General features: G+C 47.9%; 1 protein-coding gene across 3 annotated transcripts in view; it reads right to left on the reverse strand.

The window, feature by feature from the left end:
- Positions 1–1,077: 1,077 nt before the first annotated feature.
- The window catches only part of ZNFX1 (zinc finger NFX1-type containing 1), a 28,027-nt gene continuing 6,307 nt past the window's right edge, over positions 1,078–22,797 (reverse strand). For all 3 annotated transcript variants that reach the window (XM_075011395.1, XM_075011393.1, XM_075011394.1), the window contains exons 4-14: positions 22,158–22,289; positions 21,838–21,986; positions 21,459–21,602; positions 19,777–19,894; positions 19,231–19,472; positions 18,960–19,099; positions 18,497–18,651; positions 9,517–9,662; positions 8,575–8,685; positions 7,069–7,164; positions 1,078–3,905 (exon numbers count right to left, since the gene is read on the reverse strand). In XM_075011395.1, coding sequence (XP_074867496.1) covers positions 1,473–3,905; positions 7,069–7,164; positions 8,575–8,685; positions 9,517–9,662; positions 18,497–18,651; positions 18,960–19,099; positions 19,231–19,472; positions 19,777–19,894; positions 21,459–21,602; positions 21,838–21,986; positions 22,158–22,289 — 3,866 coding nt within the window. In that variant the 3' untranslated portion in view covers positions 1,078–1,472. The remainder of the gene's footprint in view (positions 3,906–7,068; positions 7,165–8,574; positions 8,686–9,516; positions 9,663–18,496; positions 18,652–18,959; positions 19,100–19,230; positions 19,473–19,776; positions 19,895–21,458; positions 21,603–21,837; positions 21,987–22,157; positions 22,290–22,797) is intronic.

Consider the following 22,797-nt stretch of genomic DNA (forward strand, 5'->3'; position numbering starts at 1 on the left):
CCGCGGGGCAGCCGCACTACTTCCCCCCGCGGCCGAACCCCTCCGCGGGGCAGCCGCACTACCCCCCCCCCCCCCCCGCGGCCGAACCACTCCCCTCCGCGCCCGGAGCTGGTCCGCGTTGCACCGGCACGATTGGTTCCCAGCTCTGCCGCAGCGAAGGCTCGTGCGGGGGACAGGAGGCTCCGGTTGAGAGACGCGGGGTCGCTGGTCGGTTCCCGGGGCTCCGGACTGGGCGAAGCAGGGGCGCCGCTTCCCCAGCGTCGGTGAACCGGGGCGGGAGGCTAAAGGCTGGGGGCAGCGTTAACACCTGGTGGTGGGTGGGGTCCGTGGGGCGGGCGGGGGCTTCGGGCTGCTGCAGGTTGGGCGGGCGGGGCCGCAGGGGGGAGGGGGGCCGCAGATCGGGGCTGTGGGGCCAGCAGTGCGGGGGGGGGGGGGGTGAGGCTGCAGCAGGAGGGAGCCGGGGGAGTTCACTCGCCTGGTGCACTAAGCTAAGGGTACGTGTGCGGGGTGCCGGCAGGTCCAGCACTTGTTCAGCGAGGGGCGAGTTTACTTCCACCGTGCCCGGGCCCTGCTCAGCGAGGCACCCGGAACTCGGCCCCTAATGCACGAGAGCTACTTGCGACTGTGCCCGAACCGTCTCTGATTAGCAGAGCTGGTCTCGGCCGGGCCAGGTCACTCGCAGGCCGGTTGCAGGGAGCGGACTCCTTACAGTGACACGCTGGAGAGCTGCGCCAGTGCCCAGGTGCAGCCGAGGAGGCCCAGTCCTACTGCATGGCCTGGTGTTGCCCCTCTCTGAGAGCTACCTGCTTGGACCATTTTTTCAGCATGGCCTAGGAGAGGTCCAGCCCTACACAAGCTGAACTGAGCGGAAGCCATTGTAGGGACAAGGCTTGAGAGCGGTTTGCAGCTGGCGCTGGCACAGGGCCCTGCTGGAGGAAGATAATGGGAGAGAGCAGCCTGGGGCGGGGGAAGGCAGAACCCAGCCTGTGGTGGGGAAAGAGCCCAGCCTGAATAGTGGAGGACAGACAGTAGCCTCTAGGGTAGGAATAAATAGTTTTACAAGTAAACAAATTAAATGATTATGAATAAAATTTATTGGGCTATAAAAGATTTAAGGTTAAACACTCAGTGCAATGAGCAATAGCCAGAGCAAATGCAGGGGCTGATGGCACCACAGACTGGTGCCCGACAGCTCTGGAACTACATTAGACCCCACACATTCTTCAGGCTAAAGCATTTATTTCTGTTATGCTTATTTCTTTCAGTTGCTTGATTCCACAGATAAAGTGCCAGTAGAAAATGGGACTAGTTCTAGCAACAAACACCAGCAAATGTTAATCACAAGAAACCCAATTTGCCAAACAGAGCCAGAGAGAACTCTCTGGCTACTGCATGTGCTGTGCAGCTTTGCAGTAGGAAAGAGAGGTTATTCATGGAGCTAAAGGGACTCTACTGAGAGAGGTGAAGCTCTTCTATATCAGCCTACGGAGATCCTCAAAGTTTAGCATGTTATTTGCAGTTTCTGACCAAGCTGCATGAGTTGCCCCATCCATTTCAGAGGCCAAATGGTTGCTGTGTTCTAGAGTGTGGTTTGCACCCCCAATAACTGCCTTACACTCTGGGCACTTGCTCCTCTCCATTGCCCCACCACAGTCACCAATCACATAAATGTGGCCATTGGGGCATTTGAACCAGTGACCTTGTGGATAGCCAAAGGCGCTAACGATCTGCACTCGTTCCTCCTCAGAGATTCCCAACTCAGACTCTGGAAGAGCTGTCTTTAGTTCTTCCATTTTCATCTTCACCATCTTTTCATTCTCTTGGGTGAACTTCTTTGTTCCCTCTAAGATCTGCCGCAAAGCATCAATTTCTCTCAAGATAGAAATATCCATCTTTGCAGCTGCTGTTCTGCATCTGCCCAGGAGACTCACTAAGTATGTAAACCTCTGCATCTCACTCTGAAGGTCAGAGAGCTCCTGGCCAGTGAAGCTTAGTCGGGGCTTGTCCAGCCACTCCTGAATTTCAGCCAGTTGTCGTCTCAGTCCTTCCCTCTCGCTTACATCAAGCTTGTTCAGGGAGCTTGTCAGCTCACCCAAGCGCCCATAGAAGCTAATCAGGTTCTCAAGGAGTCCAATACTCTTCTTGGAGAGATCAGGGTGGGTCAGCTTCTCTTCCAACATGAGGTATTTCACGGACAGATTTCTTCGCAAAACTGCCTTCCCTTCCAGCACATGCTGTAGTCTGTGTCTGTTAGTTTCAATTTCACTTATGGAACCTTGGATTCTCTCCTTCACTTTCTCTATTTCCTCCAGCCGCCTTTTCACTGTGGTGCCATACCTCAAGTTCTTCCTGATAGGTGTCTGGCACCTGGGGCACACCTTCAGCTTGATAACAGTTTCATCTTCATCCATGTAATGGTCGAGGCCTTGGGCCTCAAAAATGTGGCCACAGTCCTCCAGCTTCACAAAGCGAGCATCTGGCTCATCTTCAAAGCCAAAAAAGATATGGGTGATTTCATCATGATGACAAACTCGGCACTTTTTTGGGCAAGGTTCCCCACACAACCCAATGCAAGGATGACCACAGTGCAGTTGTTTGGTGCATGGTACATCACAACGGGGTCTGTTGCACGGTTCAGAGCAAAGCTTGGTACGCTGATAGTGCTGACACCGCCACTCACATGGTTCCATGCATGGAATGCACATCTCTCCACATTTCTTTTTGCACCGACTGTGGACACAGTGGTTCTGACAGGCTTGCTGGCATGGAGGGCATTCCCTAGTGCAAGGCTGCTGACATTTGTGGGAGCAGATCAGGAAACGCTTACAAGGGCTCTTGCAGTGCTCATGAAATCGCCCTTCAAAGCAGGTATGGCAGGAACCTGAGCATGCATGGCCACAATCCAGTGAGACCAGGCATTTAGTTTTGCATTCCACAGGCATCCCATGTTTCATCTCCTCAGTGATCCAGCACTTCACCTGCTGTTTGTGGCCACATTTTAGTGTGGCCGTAACCATCTCGCAACATTGGACACTGCATTCCTGCCCACAAGACATGTTGCATCTGTGCCCACATTTCAGGTATTTTTCACAAGGGTTTTGACAGCAAAACTCACTCTCAGGAGTGGAGCAAGGGACCATCTGCTGGTGGCCACACTTTGGGATTGTTTTCTGTACCTTCACTATGCACTGTCCACAGCGCTCAAAGCATAACTGAGGGCAACGATGGCCGTCTTTGCACAGCACCTTTTGACAGGGCTTCATACATTGAAACTCTTTGTGTTCTAAGTCATAGGGGTGACATGCTCGAGTGCAAACATGTCCACAACTCAGCCTGAATTCACAGGGGCGACTACAGCCCCCTTCAGGAACTTTGCAGAAGTCTGCTCCCTTGCACACCAGAGTCCTAGTGTCAGGATGGTTCTGACAGCACAGCATAAGTGAGTGGCCAATATGACCTTTCTCCCGCAGGGTGTGAACAATCTTGCTCCAGAGAGGCACCTTGCCAAGCATTCCCATATTCCCAATACAGTATAGCCCTTTCTTAGCTCTGGATAGTGCTACACAGATCCGGTTAGAAATCTGCAGGAACCCAGCTCTCTCTTCCTTGTTACTGCGCACAAGTGATAGCAAGATAATGTCGTTCTCCTCACCTTGATACTTATCCACCACATGAACCTTCACACCTGCAAAGATCTTGACAGGCATGAGTTTGCGCAGACAGAAGAGCTGTCCAGTGTAAGTAGTGAGGATGGTGATTTGAGAGGGCAAGTAGTCCTGACACAAGAAGTATTTGCACAACTCCACCACAAACTGAGCCTCATGTGGATTCTGATGGCTTTTCCCTTCTTGAATCTCCTGTTCTGGGAAGTCATGCTCCACAAAGAAAAGGTTAGATGAAACCCCCTGAAAAGAAAAGAAAGGAATATGTTACCACAGAACAACAATCTAACTTCTCAATGCAAGCCCCTTTCGTGCCTACGGTGACCACTTGGCAGTTCTCCATAACTTACTCGGATTCAGAGTTAAGGCACCCTCAGCCACTGCACACCTTCCGGTAAATATCCCTCAGTCCCTTCATAACAGGCCTAGTAAAGGAGAGGCTGGGAGCTTTTTGGCAACAGTGTCTCACTGATACATCAATGACTATTCTGGGAATCCAGCAGCATGCAGAAGACTTAATTCCTTATCTTAATTAGAGTTCAGTGGCTAAAATTTATTCTTTAGGTTATAGAGAGGAGTTCCCAGGCTACAACTGAGCAATCACAGCACATTCATTCACACTACTCAGTGTAGCTACTCATGTATTTAAGGGCAGGTGGGAGAAATGGGCGATATAGCCAAGCAGTGTTTATATACTTGAAACCTGCTAGCCAGGGTGGAAAACACTTGCAATATCCCACCGCCTTTTGCACTTTTCTCTAACGTGTGTATGCAGTACTTGTAAACCACATAATACAGTGTTCTGTGTATGAGCTGAGAATTTGTTGCTGGATAAGTGTATACTAACTTTGGGTGAGTTTTTGAACTTTCTTGTCCTATCACGCTATTCTCCCCCTTTCATGGTACTTCAAAGACTGGCTAGTTGACAGTCTTTTCCTTCATGACAACCTTTCTCATTTCCTCTTGCTTTCTCAGTTGCATAATTCAGTGTTTTGTTTGATCACACCTTCCTCCCAACCTCTGACACAACTGACTGGAGAGCTTGGCTCCTCCAGTCTACACGCCAGGCATTATGAAGAAAAAAGTCAGGGTTTCTCCCCTCTGTAATAAGGGCTAATAGTATCAGGATCCCTGGTTCCTGCCTCCAGTGAGGTGGAGAGTGCAGCCCATGTATCTGTCCAAAGCTTCCATTCACCTGAAGTCTGCACAAGAAAAATGTGCATGCCTTAGCACTGAAAAAGCAGGAACGGCCTATTAAGTTGCTTCTGCCTCCCTTAGGGACAATAAGGCCATTTCAGCCAGAGCCTTTTCTTCTGGCAGGATGGATATTGACACAATTCTCTAGCCCTTTGAGTTCCTGTAGTTAGAGTAACTGCTGCCTAATTAACTGCACTAGTTGAACATGTTTTCCCATTAGAGCAAGACTCCATGTTAGTGTGCAAAGATTCATAGCATATCCGGCTAGAAGGGATCCTAGTCTTGGCTGTATAGCACAGATGTCAGAATTTTGCCCAGTTAAACCCTGTACTGATCCCACTACTGTGTTTCATAAAAATATTTTCCAAAAAGACATCCATTCTTGAAGACGTCATGACATGAAGAATCCAACATTTTCCTTAGGATTTGTTCCAGTGGTTGATCACCCTTCACTGTTAACAATTTGTGTCTCACTCCTAATTGGAATTTGTTTCCTTTCAGCTTCCAGCCATTGGTTTTTGTCCTGCATTTCTTTGCTAGATGGAAGAGCCATTTAGTACCCAATATCTTATCTCCATGCAAGTACTTAACTCTTTGGACAGGCACAATCTTTTTGTTTTGTGTTTTCCAAATACCTAGCGCAGTCAGGTTCAGGTCCTTGACTGGAGCTGGGAGGCTCTGTTGTATTATAAATAATGTAATCTTCTTATAAAACTGACTACAGTAAAATTCCTTTAATCTGGCCTCTAATGTCCGGAAATCCTGATGGTCCGGCACCTGGCAAAAACAGTCCCATTTAAAAAGATGGCCCGGCATACAGTAATCACCCGCTTTACATGGCTTCACATTGTGTGAAACTTGCTTTAACATAAATTTTGCACTGTGTGAAGCTGCTGGGCGCTCAGCCTGCCTAGCTTCTTGCAGCTGTGGGCAGCTAGGCAGGCTAAGAGCAACTTTCCCCTGCCTTCCCAGAGTGGCACTAGGCACCACTCTGGGAAGGTAGGGAAAAGGCTTTTAGCCTGCCTCGCTGCCTGCCCTGCGGGCACCCAGGCAGACTAAAACCCCCTTCCCCCTGCTTTCCAGAGCAGCGCTGCTTCACAGCCGTTCTGGTTCACCCCCGTTAAACCCCCTCAACAGCTCAACCCTGCCCCCCCAACTCCCCTGCCCTCGTGGCCCCGCTCACCTCCCCCAGCAGGGGGCTCCAGGCACACACCAGGGGGGCTCCCCTCCAACCCACATGGACCTGGCTCCAAACCCTGTGCCCCAACCCCACCCCCCCATACACCTGGGCCCCAACACCCGTGCAGCCCCAGCTTACCTCCACACCTGTGCGGCTGGCTCAGTGTGTGTGGGGCTCCAAAACCTCCCTGCCCCAGTGCACCCCTGTTCAACCCCTCCCCTGCCCAGCTCAACCCCACCCCATGGACCCAGCTAACTCCTCCCCTTCCCTCCCACCCCACCCCCGGTGTACAGGGCTCAGCATGGGGCTCTGACTCCCAGCCCCCTGCGCACTGCATGGGGCTCCAAACCTGAGTAAGTCGGGGGGCTTGGGTGGTGGGTTGGGGCTGTAGGAAGGGGACGGGGGTTAAGCCTGGGGTGGGGTAGGGCTCCAGGAAGGCTGGGGGGGTGGCGGCAGGGCACTCCGGGTTCCAGGGAAGCACAAGCTGCAGGCGCTCTGGGCCCCGAACCCTGGGAAAGCAGCGGCAGCAGGCGCTCTGGGCCCCGAGCCCCAGAAAAGCGGCAGCCGCAGGTGCTCCCTGCCCCCACCCGCAGCCCAAGGGCCTAAATACGGGACAATTTGTCCCTTTTAAAAAATAAGTAGGGACACCTTTTTGGCATCTTAAATACGGGATGGTCCTGCCCAATACGGGATGGTTGGTCACTGTACGGAGTGGGAGGAGCACGGGAGTGAAGAAGCTGGGGACATGCAGGGGTGGTGAAGCTGCAGGATTTCAGGGTGGTGATTACCAAATTTTCCAGACTTTTGGACTTTGGGCACCATCTGGTCTTGGACTGTTGGATTAAAGGAATTTTACTGTACCACAATACCTGATTTCTTTATTTAAATTTTCAAATTTTAACAGCTGAACTTGATCAAAGAGACTTTAATACATCCCCACAGAAGTGACTAGTTTGGATGTTATAAGCAGAGAGTCATTTACCCAGTAAAGTGGTTGAGAGAGAAATTGCTTGTCTTCTACAAACTCACCTTGATGTTTTCATATCTAAGGACAGAGGGATGGTTCTCTAGCTCCCGGTATATGTGGGGAGTTAGTAGCTGGGCAATCTCCGGGCGCATGCGGTGCTGTAATGCACAAACAAAAGTTACAGACAGGTTAGAGCTAGCAGCAGTCATCATAAAGGGACAAATTTCTCGCATGATGGAATGAACTGACCATCCCTCCATTTATGCTTTACCAGGGAGACAGTGACTCAGTACAAGACAAAGGTGCTGCAGAAATGGGAACCCTCCGCTCTGTCGACAATTCCAGTCCAATCAGATGGAATAGAATAAATGTATCTTCACTAGGCTGTTAGAGAAGCTAATATTTAACCAGAGAGGGTACAGGCTAACATGGCTACTTCACAAAAAGCAGTCCTGTAGCACATTAAAGAGCAATATTATTTATTAGGTTATGAACTTTCATGGGTCAGACCCACCTCTGATCCACTCTGAAAAAGTGGGTCTATCCCACGAAAGCTCGTCACCTAATAAATACTGTTAATCTTTCATGTGCTACAGGACTGTTTGTTTTATTTTGTAATGTTTAACCAGTTAACAGTCTGCTGCAGCCGGTGAGGCTGCTCCAAACCAGCTGGGCTGGAGTGGAACCTCTAATGTCCCCCACCATCTTCTTCCCATCCCACCCCCCCACAGTGGACCAGGGCTGCTCTGCTTGGCTGGAATGTTCCTGTCCATGGTGTGCTGTGGACCGGGGCTGCTCCTACTGCACGAACGTGCCCCCCACTCGTGGCAGTACCACAGGCAGAGAAGTCCCAGCCTGGCCAGAGCAGCCCCAGTCCTTGGCATGCTGCAGGGTGTGGAGAGGGTGAGTGAACAGGGGACTCTGCTTGGGAGGCTGACTGGGCTAGTGGCCTCCCATAATTGGTTAACTGGTTAAACTTTTACACACTTTACATACTTCTGCTGTTTCAGTTTTACATCCATAAAAGATATGGGACTGTAAATCAGTTTGTTAGTGTCACTGCAGCTCCCAGTGGACAGGTCGTCTAGATCACAAAAGCCACCATCAGCATGACCTCACTGTGATACGGTACCCTACGTAACCCCTGTACCTACATATTCACTGCTATTATACGGGATTATATCTTTGGTACAAAATATGCTTGTGATATCATTTAAAAAGTCAATCTTTTGAACATTACAAGGTATGTATCCTCATTGCATATGAAGTTAAGAGATGCTGCTACATGTTTTAGAAATCTTCTTGCACCAACTTCAGTTACACAGCATGGAGAGTACAACAGCAGGAAGGCTGGAACAGAAGGCGTAATGTCTGTGTCTCGAACGGACACAAAAGCATGGATCTGACCATTTCGAGTGCTTTCTCTGTGATTAGGCAAAACGTTTTTCTTTCAGATTGTGTTGAGAGCCGGAATGTGAGGCTAAGCTTCCTGCAAGATACCAGCCAGATAGGCTTTTACATCATGGAAAATGAATACAGCAAGAGGAGATTCCAGAGCTGCTCCTCACCTGATAATTCAGGCGGACAAAAGGAAAGCCAACTTTCACCAGCCGCTCAAAGAGAGACATCTCCAGGTTGAAGTTCTTGGCCAGGTCATACACATTAGTACTAGGCCGTAGCTGAAAAAGAAAGTGGTATGAGTCCAGCTGCTACAAGTTCCTCTCCCTCCAACCCATCTACAATGCTTTCCTCGCTCCATGCCTCTATGCAAACTAAGGCCCCTGCAGGACAAAGACAGGTTTTTTGAAGTGACTAAAGCTACGTGTACACTAGAGCGATCTGTCAACAGAAGTTAATGTTGTAAGATATCATTTGACAAAACTTCTGTCAATGGATTGTGGCCAAACTGCCAAGCAGATTGCTCTTTCGATCTGCTCTGATGACAGAGAGCAGCTGGACTGCTCCGCCACTCTCTCAACAAAACAACCAACCAGAAGCACAGTAAATAGGGCTGCCCGCTGTCCCAGAAGCCCTGTCTTTCAACAGAGGGCCCCCTGAAATGTCCAGGCAGGCTCTCTGTCAACAGATCTCTATCAACACAGGTGTTCTACCTCCTGGGGGAATGGCAGAAAGCTGTCAACAGAAGTGCCGCATTCTGTCAATTTAGCATCGATAGAACACATTGGGAATCTGGACGTTTTGTCAACAAAACGCTAGTTTTGGTGACAAAACCCTCTAGCGTAGACATAGGCTAAGCATCAGGGCCAGGCTCGGCTACAATGTATCACGCTTAGAAGAGAGGCTATGTTGCAAGGACTGTACAGAATTTTTGTCCCTGGAACAATATTGTGGGCTGGCGGGAGGTACTGTCAGTAACTGCCACCGTGGATATGGATGGAACATGGAGGAGCTGGGGGGGGGATGATAAAGCTCTGGGACCCTCTTGATTGGCATTTTGTAGTGTCTCTCTGTCCTTGCACAGTGAAGGAGGCCACACACGGACATGGTACCTGCTGGTGGTCTCCAACGAGGATGAGGTGCTGACAGGCTTTGCTTAGAGTGGTGATGGTGTGAGCCTCCAGTACCTCTGCTGCTTCTTCCACTATGACAATTCGAGGCTCCACTTTCTGCAGGATCTGACGGTATTTAGCTGCACCTGGTAGGAAAGAGAGAGGCACCCTCAATAGAACACAACTCCTACTACAGACAGGTAGGTATGATACTAAGACAGATAAGCAGACTTAAAAGTAGCTATCCTACAGCAAAGAAATTTCAGGACAAGACTCCAAAGAGAAATTTCTGACCTACAGTTCATCTGCAAATTCGATGCCCTCAGCTCTGGCGTAAACAAAGACTGCGAATGGCTGGCTAAATACAGAAGCAGCTTCCCCTCCCTTGGTGTTCACACCTCCAGATCAACTGCTGGTAGTAAGCCTCACCCTTGCTGACTGAGCTAACCTTGTTATCCCCACCCTTGTTCTGGCTTATTTATACCTGGCCCTGCAGATTTCCAAAACCAGCATCTGATGAAGTGAGTCTGTGCTCACGAAAGCTCATGCTCAAAACTCTTCTGTTAGTCTATAAGGTGCCACAGGACCCTTCGTTGCTGTTACAGATCCAAACTAACACGGCTACCCCTCCGATACAGGAAATCTGCTGAGGTTCAATAAGGACAAGTGCAGAGTCCTGCACTTGCGCCAGAAGAATCCCAAGCATTGTTACAGACTGGGGTCTGACTGGCTCGGTACGAGTTCTGCAGAAAAGGACCTGGGAGTTGTAGTGGACGAGAAGCTGGACATGAGTCACCAGTGTGCCGTTGTAGCCAAGAAGGCTAAAGGCATATTAGGTTGCATCAAGTGGAGCGTTGCCAGTAGATCCAAAGAAGTGATTATTCCTCCTTATTTGGCTTTGGTGAGGCTGCATCTGGAGTACTGTGTCCAGTTCTGGGCCCCCAGTCAAAGGAAGTATGTGGATACACTGGAGAGTGTCCAAAATGATTAGGGGGCTGGAGCATGAGACTTGTGAAGAAAGGTTGAGGGAATTGGGACTGTTTAGTCTGCAGAAGAGAAGACTGACGGGGGAACTTGATAACAGCCTTCAACTTTCTGAAGGGAGGTTGCAAAGAGGCTGGAAAGAGGCTGTTCACAGTGGTCACAGATGGCAGAACACAGAACAATGGTCTCAAGTTGTGGTTGGGAAGGTCCAGGTTGAACATTAGGAAACACCTTTTCACTAGGAGGGTGGTGAAGCATTGGAATGGTCTACCCAGGGAAGTAGTGGAGTCTCCATCCCTGGAGGTGTTTAAATCTCGCCTCGACAAAGCCCTGGCTGGGCTGATCTGATGGGTTTGGTCCTGCCTAGGGCAGGGGGCTGGACTCAACGGCTTTTTAGGTCTGTTCCAGCTCTATTGTTCTATGATTCTATGAGTTGTATTAGTGATGTTTTAGTGCTAAGATTCACAATTGGAAGTGTGAACTCAGCCGCAGCCAGGATATTAGGCTAAACAACGGCATGGAAACCTGATGCTCAGACAGTTGAATCCATATCCCAGAAATGTGGGACCTGTCAATGGAATGCAGCTCGCTGGTCAGGTGACCTGGGCTGAGCAAAGAAATTGAAATCAGATGCCCAGACATCGATTACACCTGCCATGTAAATGACTGTGACATACTAGCCATACCAGCGAGCAGTGGCATTTTGCCACAGCAGCTCACCTGGGTCAGGTGACTCTGACCCTCAAGGGCCTATGGGAAGAAAATCGGGCTCCCTCCCTGGACACAAGAGAGGAACCATGAGGTGTCCTTGCAGCATCCATCTTGGGGAGGGAAATATGATGTCCCTGTTCCAAGGATATATGTGCCAGGATGTTGATTCCAGCTGGCCAAATCTATATTTCTCCAGTAAATACAATTATGTAATCTGAAATGGACTTTCAGAAGCTTTCAGGAATCAGCTAATAACACCACTGGCCTACATCAATAGCTATAAATCATGTTTGTAAAGTATTGCTTAACAATTTCTCTCTCTAATCCTGTTCTTTCTTTTTTTATTAATTAAAACTTTAGATTTCGATCTGAAGGATTGGTGAGTGTGCTGTTTTGTTTAAGATCCAAGTATATATTGACCAGGAACTGTGCCTGGACCCTTTGGGGCCCAGAAGAATCTGTGTGGAGTTGATGAAATAGGTTTAATAACCTCTCACCTGAATTTGGGGGTTGTTGGTCTGGGCTGGTATAGCAGCTGGGAAGTCTGTGGGTTTGCTTGTGTGGCTTCTGGCTGGCCAGTGGGGCTGGCAGAGGTATTTTTGTGACGGACTGGATTTCCCTTAGTAAGAAGGAAATCCGAACCTGAGGCTGTAAGTAGCCCAGTTTTAAACAAAGATACTCTGGATTTATCTCCTTAGCTGTGCTCACAAACCCCGTCACATTACACGCACAGCACAGAGTCAGCTTGGGCATGGAGTCCCGCCAGCAGCCATGCACCTCTGGGAAACCCAGCCAGGGCATGGGAGCCCAGCAAGAGTGGATTCCCCCTCCAGGCAACCTGGAAGCCTGACTTCCCTTCGTCTGCCAAATCCACTTGTTCAGGACCACTCAGGTCCCAAGGGTGCCAGCCAGATGAGGGAGGTGCAACCTGACTTGAAGAACAATTCGCATTTTTGTCTGTTGGAACTTCCTTAGGGTTCCAAGATTTACTGAAAAATCAACTTCAGTGGTCCTGTGACCCATCTCTGTTTTTCCCCTAAACTTATAACATATTTAACTTATAGCCAAGAATAAAAAGATATTTACAGTATATTTAAGGGACTTTGTTCAAGAACCCCTTCTGAACAGTAACAACTAGGACCATCAAATTTGGTATGCAGCTTCCTCTTATCATAACTTAAAGCAACATAAGGATTTGGTTTTATCAGGAAAAAGGGATGTGCCCAGAATAATATTTCTCATAAAACCATAGAGAAAAAATAATCATCAGGCAGGTGAAAGGGGCTGGCTACTGTCGTGCCCACCCTCAGCTGGTAAGGCAGTAGCCCCCAGTGTCCCACATCCCAGCTGCACTTTAGGAAGGGCAGCAGGAAGCAGAAGCTCCCCATTCTCCCTAGATTTGTACAGGGACATTGCTGGCTGTTCCCCTGCAACAGGGCATAGGGCGAAATGGACAGTTTGCTGTATTCTTCACTCTTCAGGACCCAAGCAATGCTGGGTATATGCGCTAGGTTGAGGATATACAAGTGAAATGTAAGTATTCATTAATGTAACAAGTCTTACAGGCCACAGGCCTGCAAGATGTTCAGGCTGCCATGACTAGCTGACCTGCATCAAAACAAAAAAGCAGTTCAGTAGCACTACAAAGACTAACAAAATAATTTATTAGGCGATGAGCTTTCATGAGACAGGCCCACTTCTTCAGATTAACACCAACAACCACAGTCTATACCACAGGAATACCAATCCTGGAACTTTTCCTTGCGACAAGGCCCTTTGTCAACTTTGTCCACAAATCTATTCTGGAGATACCGTCACTGGACCTAAAACCAGGTTAGTCACAGAATCACAGGCACATTCTCATGTTCCTCTAATAACATCATATATGCCATCACGTGCCAACAGTGCCCACGTGCTTTGTATATTGGACAGACTTCAAACTCTCTTAGACAAAGAATTAATGGACACAAAACAAACATAAAAACACTCCTGATTCACAAACCTGTCAGCCAGCACTTCAATGGAGTGGGCCATTCTGTTAATGACCTGAAAGTCTGTGCTTTACTGAAAAGGAACTTTCACAGCCATTTGGAAAGAGAGGCTCCAGAACTCTCTTTTATATTCAAATTTGACACATTAACACGTGGTTTGAACCACAATGGCAATTTTCTAGCTCATTATAGGGACTCTTTTACATACTTGGCTTTATCTAATCCTTGCCTCCGCTCCCACCCCCCACCCCTGGCCCCTCTGCTCTCTGATTTGCTCACCTTGATAATAATTTTTCTGATTTGTCAACTTTGATTTCTGTTTTTGGTTCTCTGTGCCTTAAATATTGAGTCTGTTCTGGTATGGCTATGATCTGAAGAAGTAGGTCTGTCCCATGAAAGCTCATCACCTAATAAATTATTTTGTTAATCTTTTAAGTGTTACTGAACAGCTTTTTTGTTTTGATAGTATATAGACTAGCACGGTTCTCTCTCTGTTACTAGTGACCTGTATCAATAAAGTATATTACAACAGATGTGGTAAGGGTTGATGTTTGAAATGATATGTAGCTACAGATAGCAAAATATGCTGCAAGTGCTAGTGAATGCTTGATACCATTTTGAGGCATTCTGCAAGAATGTCAAATTGCTGTGGTAACTGATTGATACTGACATTAATGAACGAAGAGGACCAAGGGAATAGCGAATGAGAAATACAGCATACCTAAAACAGCAAGATGTGGAAGTATGGATAAGGAAAAAAGGGGCTGGAGCCTTTATGCCAGGAGTGGGGACACTTTTCGGAGTCAGGCTCCACTGACCCACAGAAAAATCAATTGGCAGTCCTATAAAAGTGAGAACCAAAAAAACATAAAACCTCACCAACACGCATTGATGTGGCCCCTGACAGATGCAGGAAGAGGTGGGCTGGGAAGCTATGGTTCAGGACTTCCTCCAGGCCCAATTAACTTATCTGTGGGTCTGGGGTGGGACCAAAAATGGGGGGGATCAGTACGTAGGAGGGTGCAGGAGTGGGCTGGGGATATGGAGCTGGGATGGGAGGGTGGGTGGGTGCTGGAGCAGGCTAAAGGTAGCAGATCTGGGTGGGAGGGAGCAGGAACAGCCTGAAGGAAAAAGCTCAGATAAGAACTGTTGAATTGTGGAAGCGAACATATGGTTGGGCAGGTGGTGTTAGAGGGAGGTCTTTGATTCATAGACCATGGGATGCTGTTCTGGGCACAAAGATTGCTAGGAAGAGAGGACATCCACCTAACCAAGAAAGGGAAGAGGGGATCTTCGCAAGCAGGCTTGCAAACCAAGTGTAGAGGGCTTTAAACTTCATTCATTGGCTGATGGTGACCTAAGCCCTGAGGTGAGTGGGGGAGTGGGATACCAGGAAGAAATGCAAGAAGAAAAGTGCAACAGAGGACTCCTAATCTATTCAGTAAGCCCCCAACTTACACAGAGGTTGTGCTCTTGTGCAACCCCATGTAAGTTAAATTTTGCACAACTCAAGAGAGCCAGGAAACAGACTAGTAGTTTCCTGTCTCCTGTGAGTGCTGGACAACCAAGAGCCTAGCTCCGGGCTGCCTGCTGCTCACAGGAGGGGGGAAAAACAGCAGCACTGGTCAGTTTACCAGCTCATCGGGGTGGCAGCCAAGAGTCAGGCTGCCGCCCCTGAAAGAAGCTGTGAAACCACTCCTGTCAGGGGTAGCAGTTTGACTCTCGCCACCCATGACAGGAGTGTAGAAATCGCTCCTGTCAGGGCCGGCGAGAGTCAGGCTGCTACCCCTGACAGGAGCTGTGAAACCACTAGTGTCAGGGATGGTGAGAGTCAGGCTCTTGGCTGCCACCACTGACAGGAGCAAGGTAACTGACCAGTGCAGTAGCACTGGTCAGTTTCCCATACCAGTGAGTGGTGGGGAGTTGGTGCCTGACTGGCTGCCCATCACTCACAGGAGCTGTGAAACTGACCAGCACTGACCAGCCAGGCACCAGCTCCCTGCCACTCACAGAGTTGTGGTAACCTGGGATTCATGCAACCCAAGTGCACATATCTCAGGGTTCTACTATACTGTGAAAGTAGGACAATTGACTAGTTATCTTAGTGTGTGTACACAAATGCAGGAAGCCTAGGAAACACGCAGGAAGAACTGGAAGTCCTAGCACAGTCAAGGAACTATGATGTGATTGGAATAACAGAAACTTGGTGGGATGTCTCATATGATTGGAGTGCTGTCATGGACAGGTATAAACAGTTCAGGAAGGACAGGCAGGGGAGAAAAGGTGGTGCAGTTGCACTGTATGTAAAAGAGCAGTATGATTGCTCAGAGCTCCAGTATGAAACAGGAGAAAAGCCTGTGAGAGTCTCTGGGTTAAGTTTAGAGGCAAGATCAACAAGGTTCATGTTGTGATGGGGGCTTGCTATAGACCACCAGATCAGGTAGATATGGTAGATGAGGCTTTCTTCAAACAACTAATAGAAATGTGTCAATCTTTAAAAAAGGGAAAAAGGAGAATCTGGGGAACTACAGATAGGGCAGCCTCACCTCAGTCTCTGGAAAAATCATGGAGGGGTGATCCTCAAGGAATCCATATTGAAGTACTTGAAGGAGAGGAAAATGATTGGGAATAGTCAACATAGATTCACCAAGCATGCCTGACCAACCTGATTGCCTGCTATGACGAGGTAACTGGCTTTGTGGAAAGGAGGAAGGTGGTGGACAGAGTACACCCAGACTTTAGCAAAGCTTTTGATGCAGCTTCCCACAGTATTCTTGCCAACAAGTTAAAGTAGGACGACTTGGATACAGGGACTGCTAATAAATGAACAGTTCTAATTCCATATGTATTGTTACTCAAGCACCTAGCATTTTTATGAGCAATTACTTCTCTTCACATCTTTGATTTCTTGATTAATTTTGTGCTAAATAAATGCTCATTGGGGCCCTTTTTTCATCTTCTCCTTTTGTTTAGATTAACATGTGCCTTACTACTCTAGTCAGCATTGGCTGAAGAGAGGTGCTCCTTCTACCGAGATGGAGGCTACCCAAATCCAAACTGTACAGTTCCCTCTCCCCAAAGAAGGTGGACCAATATGCCACAAAACCAAAACTACTTTCTACCAACTTATCTACCTAGCACTTCCCTTTCAGTGTCTTCTTTGTTCCTTCACTCATGGAACAGAAAGAATATCCAGGATCACTTGGACATTCTTCTCCTTCACACTTCTGAGTTCACTGAAGTCATTCCTAATCTGTGAGATATGCTACAATGCGGTATCATCAGAACATCCACCCCTGTCAACTTCAGAATTCTCTCTCATTTCAAGTGATGTTTTATGTCTTGGCTCCCAGAAAGCAGCACATCATTCCATTATCATCTGTCCCTTGCAAAATGTGCTGTTCATTTTTCTTACGATAGAATTCCCAACAAGGATATTCTGTCTTCCTTGGACAGATGACCATCTTTGTAAGCATGGTCTATTTTTCTTGCAGGTTGTGCAGCCATCCACAGGGGGTCCCACTTATCTCTGTTGTACCTGTTAAAAGTTGGCTCTTCAGAGGTATTTTCAGCACTCTATACACGGAACATCTGTATGAAATTCATCCTGGTCATTGTTTCCCTGATGGTCAGAGCTTGCCTATCTTCACATATAGCATGCTGCCTCATCCTCTTGCATCCATAGTTATGAATTGACAAGCTGCCTCCAATTCCCTGCTGGCCAGTTCTTTTCTTACTTGAATCTGGAACACTGATGAACTCCTCAGCCTCCCTGATACCCTAATGCCTGCCCTTGCCCTTCCCATCCAAGAATCTCTTTTCCCAACACAGCCACTGACTTCCATATCCTACACAGGAAGTGCCTTCTGACTTCAGGCAGGAAAGAGAACAAGGTACATCGAATGCAGGTTACAGCTGTTCCATTGAAGGCCATCACATAACTGAGAATTGGATTGTGTAGCGAGACGCCAGGGTCACCAATGTAGCAAGATGCTGTTACTAGTATGGTGTGTGGATGTCTGTTCTGCTCCCTGCTGTGCTGATAACCTTTGGCTGCATGCATATTGGCCCTCTCCAAATGCCAGTGCTGACTCTGTGCAGTTAGCCCACACTGCAGACATCTGAGGGCCCCAATTACCACAAATTAAGCAAGGTATTAAAGAACTGGAACCAGGTTTATTGTCAACAGTGCATGGCTCCAACACCCTGTGAGTCTCCATTATGACTCACCACCTTACACCAGTACACACATACACTGTGACAATGGACGCAACTCAGATGATGGCACAAAGGGTCAGTCATCCCCTAGGTCGCTCAGTGCATCTAATTTGATTGATGCTTTTATACCCAGATGCAAACAAGTTGTGTGTATATTACTTATGCCTGGGGCCTTCCCTCATTGTAATAAGTTGATGCCCCTTGACATAGTCATATGGCATCCACTACCTTGAAGATGTTGGTACCATCAAAACTACACTATCTATCATGTTGTCATAATGACCCTGTACTAAACTTGGGATGGAATGTACCTGGTGCTAAGCTGTTATCTATGGGGTGGGAGGGAGGTCCCGTTACCATACAGCATGTCCAACCTTACTGGAATGTGTTTGTGTGTCCCAGTGCTTGGGGTAAGGTTCTGATCAGCCCCATCTCTATCACATTCCTGTGACCGATCAGCACCTGTCTTGCTCACAGCTTGGCTTTTTGCTTTTAGCTTTGCTCTATGTTAACATAGTTAATCTTATGTTGTTCAGGCATGAGGTGCTTTAGCTAGGCATTGACCATTGTTTAGGCATTAGGCCTTTAGCCTCTTGCACTCGCTCGTCAAACTCTCCGAAACTGTATTAGTTGCCCATTTGTAGCTCACAAATTTGCTGAGCAATTGGCTTTTTATTTTGCTTAGCTCAAACAACCATGTCAAACAGGGGCTAATCAAAAGCCCAAAAATCAAAGCTAGAGAGCCCTTACTAAGGTACCACCAGATAGATTTGTCTGAACTGCTAAGTTAGGGGCCCATGGCCCAGCTACACAACCTATACACAAAGCACAACTCACCAAAACCCTCTATGCCCAAGCACAGCAGTTCAATGCTTCAGACTCCAAACCTCACTCATTAGTGTCCACCGTTCATGGCTTTTCTCTCTCTCTCTCTCTCTCTCTCTCTCTCTCTCTCACACACACACACACACACACACACACACCCCCAATCACTCCTGGAGATGGAGTCCATTGGGAGCTATGTCCCTCAACTGACCTGGGATGCAGTGCTGGTTTGTTCCCCAAATGCCACTCACCTGTAGTCGTCATTCCTACAACCAGGGCCTCCTTGAGAATGCAAAGATCCTCCTGCAGCCTCAGTTCTGCCAACCTCTCTGCTGCCCTCTGGTACTGCTGCTCATGCTGCAGGATCTTTCTTCGAATTTCCCCCTGATACATCTGTAGCCAGTACCTGGAAAGGCGAAAATCACCAAATGAGGAAAAACGGTCCAGCGCTTAGGACACTAGCGTACAACTTAGGAGACCTCGTTTTCAGACTACAAGTTTGACTTTGGGGAAGCCATTTAGTGTTAGTGCCTTAGAGCCCCTTCTGTCACAAGCAGTAATAGGCTACCCTCCCTCACAGGGCACAGGACGATAAATCCATCAGAACTGAGGAACTCAGCTATTACCATAGTGGGGCCAGATGAGTACTTGCCTAGGAAAGCATGCAACTGAAGGCAGTTCTTGCCTTCCCAGCTCACCCAAGAGCACTATTACCTGTAAAGCCTCCAGCGGGAGCTGAGGTCCAGCTGCCACAGGTCCTGAATATTCCCTGCCTCCACCTCAGTCATTGCATTCAGTTTACGGAGTTCAGTTCTCATCTTCTGCTTCATTTTCCTCCTCTGAGCTGGTTGCATCTGCAGGAAGACATCCCACCAAGCAGTTATAATTATCTCTGCACCCACATTCCCCCACCACTCCCTCCCTGTCCAGACAAAGCAGAAGAGCAAAGAAACAAGCTACCCAGTCCCGGTTCACAAGTGTTTACCTCCCACTCCATGGCTCCCTGCTTTGTCTGGTCCTGCTTTTCCAGCTTCATGGCCAGCAGCATATTTGCCAGTTCCATGACAGCACCATTCTCATCTTCCTTCCTCTGTTGAGGCCTGGCTGCCTCTTCTTCCTCAATCACTCGGTCTGCCTGAATCAGATCGGCCTCCTCTGCAATCTCCAGCAGCTGTTCCCCCTCCTCCTCCTCACCATCCTGCTCCTCCTCTCCATCCTGCTGGCCACCTACAAGACAGTCACTCAGCCATACATGGATGCATCTATAAGAACAATGCATTGAAAGGGAAGACAGAGACATGCTCCAGAAGGATGAGAATGCAGCAATGGAAAGGGGCATGCTGGGATTTTAATTAGACATGGTACTTTTCAAATCCTATTATCTCCCCTCCAATATCAGGCACTTATCAAAATCTGTGAGAAAGTCCCTCCCCTTCACCAGGCGCTTCTGGGCTCATCTATTCAGTCCCCTACCACAGGACTCATGCATGGATATAGACCTGTAGACCTGAAGGAAGCACGAGTGTCTTACCTGCATTCTCAGCCACTAGGTTCTCTGCACCATTCTGGGTGAAGGCAGTAATACCAAGGCCCAACCACTCCAGAATCATAGAGTTCCTTGAACCCTTGTAGCAAAACCACTCATCATCCTAGTGTAATGAGAAAAATCAATCAGCAAGGCCTGCGCAGCTCAGAGCAGCAGTATGAAGGCTAACTGTCATACACAGCTTTTCAATATACACACACAGAAACAGCTTAACTAGAGCCAGACTGTCATCTGCCAGCAAACCTCCAGCTTGCTGCCTCAGTGCAGCAGAGAAAAAAAATCTGTGGCAGCTGCAGGTTCAAAACTCAGGATTTTTACTGACTTTCATGTAGAGCAATTTCCTTTCCTTATTATTGTTTTTATACTGATGATAATGGAAAGATCATCTTGAAATATAGGCAGTTTCTGATCCTACATCAGCACTATATCCCTGCTTCCCACCCATCTCTTTACCCTAAGATGAATTCCAATTCTTATGGCTTAGCAGTCACATGCTACTTCAACAATATACAAGACCCACAGAGGCAACTAACCCCATGGGGAAAAGCTGTCACTCTATATAAAGTGCTACCAAATGCGCAGAGGAAAACCAAAGAGGAAAGGTATTTCCCTTTAATTCCTGATCCTTCAAAGAGTTCTGCGTCTGGCAATCGGCACAGGTCTACCCACTGCCAGCTGCTTGCAGGCCCAGGGCCTTAGCTGACATAGTGCTCCAATGACAACACAGGTAAACCATTTTTCAACAAATGGCATTTAAGTGGAAAGGGTCACTATGAATTCAGTTGAATTTACTTGGCCCCATACCAGTCTGTCTGTTTCAGACTTCTGCATTGTCAAGGAGAAATCACAAAGCATAGCAGTATCACAAGGGCAGCTGAAGGATTTGGCGGGAGTTAGAGGAACAGCTGAGGATTCTGGTACCTAGCAGGGCAGGAGGAACAAATATTTTTGGCAAAGGGGACAGGAGAGTGGGAACATGCTCAGAAAAAACACTTAGTTCACTTCCCTGCTGATCTTTGATAATGACCAGCTACCCCACTGCTTCTACCCTGTTTTCTTCACCGCATCCACTGGAGATCAGCAGACACATTCAACTCTTGTACTTACATTGTCAGCAGAGAAACAGTTAATTCTGACAAACTGCCATCATTCTGTTTCAGTTAGCAGTCAACTGAGATGAATGGGAAAACTCAGATCTCTCAGAGCTACTGTTCTAGGTTGCCTGTATCAATTATTTTCAAGTCAAATTGGGAAGGCTTCTCTGCATCCTAAGGCAAAGGTTTTTTCAGCAGACAGTTCTGCAGCTATGGAATACACAAGGCACTGATAAGTAAGGTTCAGCTTTTTAAGAAAAGGCACAGGCAATGAATCATGGAAACCTGAGCCCTGCCACCTGAGGAAGAAGTCAAAAATGTCATCCTACCAAAAAATCAACCTGTGACCAACTTGTTGCCTTACTGATAAACTCAGACTATTTACTGTAACCTTCTTGCTTTGAGCTCCTCAGACAGTGAAATTAGTATTTCACTGCAAGCTGTGAGGCCTGCTGTGAATGGTTCAGACTTTATTAGCAGCTAACCCTGACTTTCTGTACCTAAAGATTATGTGCAAAAGGGGTAGTGTCAGGCATTAGAGCTACTGGCCTGGAATGCCAGTATTCCTCTTACCAGACCATTCATCAGGCTGTCCCAGTGTTCTCTGATGATGTATTTTTCCAAGTGGCGTTCATGCAGCACTCCATATGCTGTGCACTCTAAGTGCCGTGCTCCTTCACGCAGCTCCTGCTCTGACTGTTTCATCTGGGTGATTATCTATGCAAAAGGAAAACAGAATGAGACTTTCAGGAATTATGCTCTGGAAATCCAGGCTCTGAGAAGAAATGTCAAGAACAGAAGAGGGAAAAGTCAGGGCTAAAAAGCAAATGAGAATGGGGAGGAGTGGTCCTGGATGGGTAACAGCTGTACAGGTGAAGAAACTACAGCATCTGTTCCCTGATGGATAAGCAGCCTTTGCCCCCAAGACTTTCCAGGAAAGCCACATACATACATTCATGTAGGCCCTGCGGAGGTGCGTGGGTAGGCTGCGGCGGAATTCACACTTCTTCCGCAGCTCACGCAGGGTAAACTGCTTCAGGATCTCACTACTGCTTCTCCCTCCAATTCGCACAATCCCATTCTTCTGAGATGCATAGATTCCTGAGCATGAAACACATACTAGCATGAAAGAGCCGCACACTATTCTCTCTGGGGTGAGAAAAGCAGGGAGAGTCAGATCTGGGCCACACGCCTCCATCTACCTCAGCGTCCCTGCTGGTAGTGGGAAATCCCAACCAATACAGTCCAATCACAGCATGCAAACCCACTCACCTTCCAGGAACTGATCCAGAGCATGGTTGGTGTAACAGACTACGAGGATGGGAAATTTCTGGACAGCGCTTTGCCAAACCTGTTTGTTAGTCAGGAAAGCCTGAACTATCTTCAAACCCACATAGGTTTTCCCTGCAAGACAAGCCCGGAATCACTAATCAGAAATCCAGACCACAGGTCCATTTTGGGATCAAGTTTTATCAAATCAGGGTACAGGGTCAGGAATCCAAATGCTCTCTCCACAGCTCTGTCACAGACTACTTGTGCCACCAGGACCAGATTAATTAATTTTTCTGGACCTCAGTTATCTACCTGTAACATGGCCGTATGGAACAGTATATAAGGTAATGGAGCCCAGGCCACCTGTCTCCAGCTCTCCTTTTGACCCATTGGTAAATGTTTAGCAAGTTGTCCCACTCTGCCCAAGCTTCTATCTTATCTATGTAGACTGTAAAATATTAGGATGTTTACAAAGTTCGGACACTGTAACCACAGGTATCATATGAAAACTCCGACAAGATTCTGCTCTCCTTTATGCTTCTCGTAATAGAGCACTCTACAGTTTCAAACATCATTTCTCTACCCCAGCTATAATGGGAGGGTCTGTGCCATCATTGCAGTGCAAGGTCATGAGAAGACT

The sequence above is a fragment of the Carettochelys insculpta genome, chromosome 17, assembly GCF_033958435.1.
Source record: "Carettochelys insculpta isolate YL-2023 chromosome 17, ASM3395843v1, whole genome shotgun sequence".
In the NCBI taxonomy this organism is placed as follows: Eukaryota; Metazoa; Chordata; order Testudines; family Carettochelyidae; genus Carettochelys; species Carettochelys insculpta.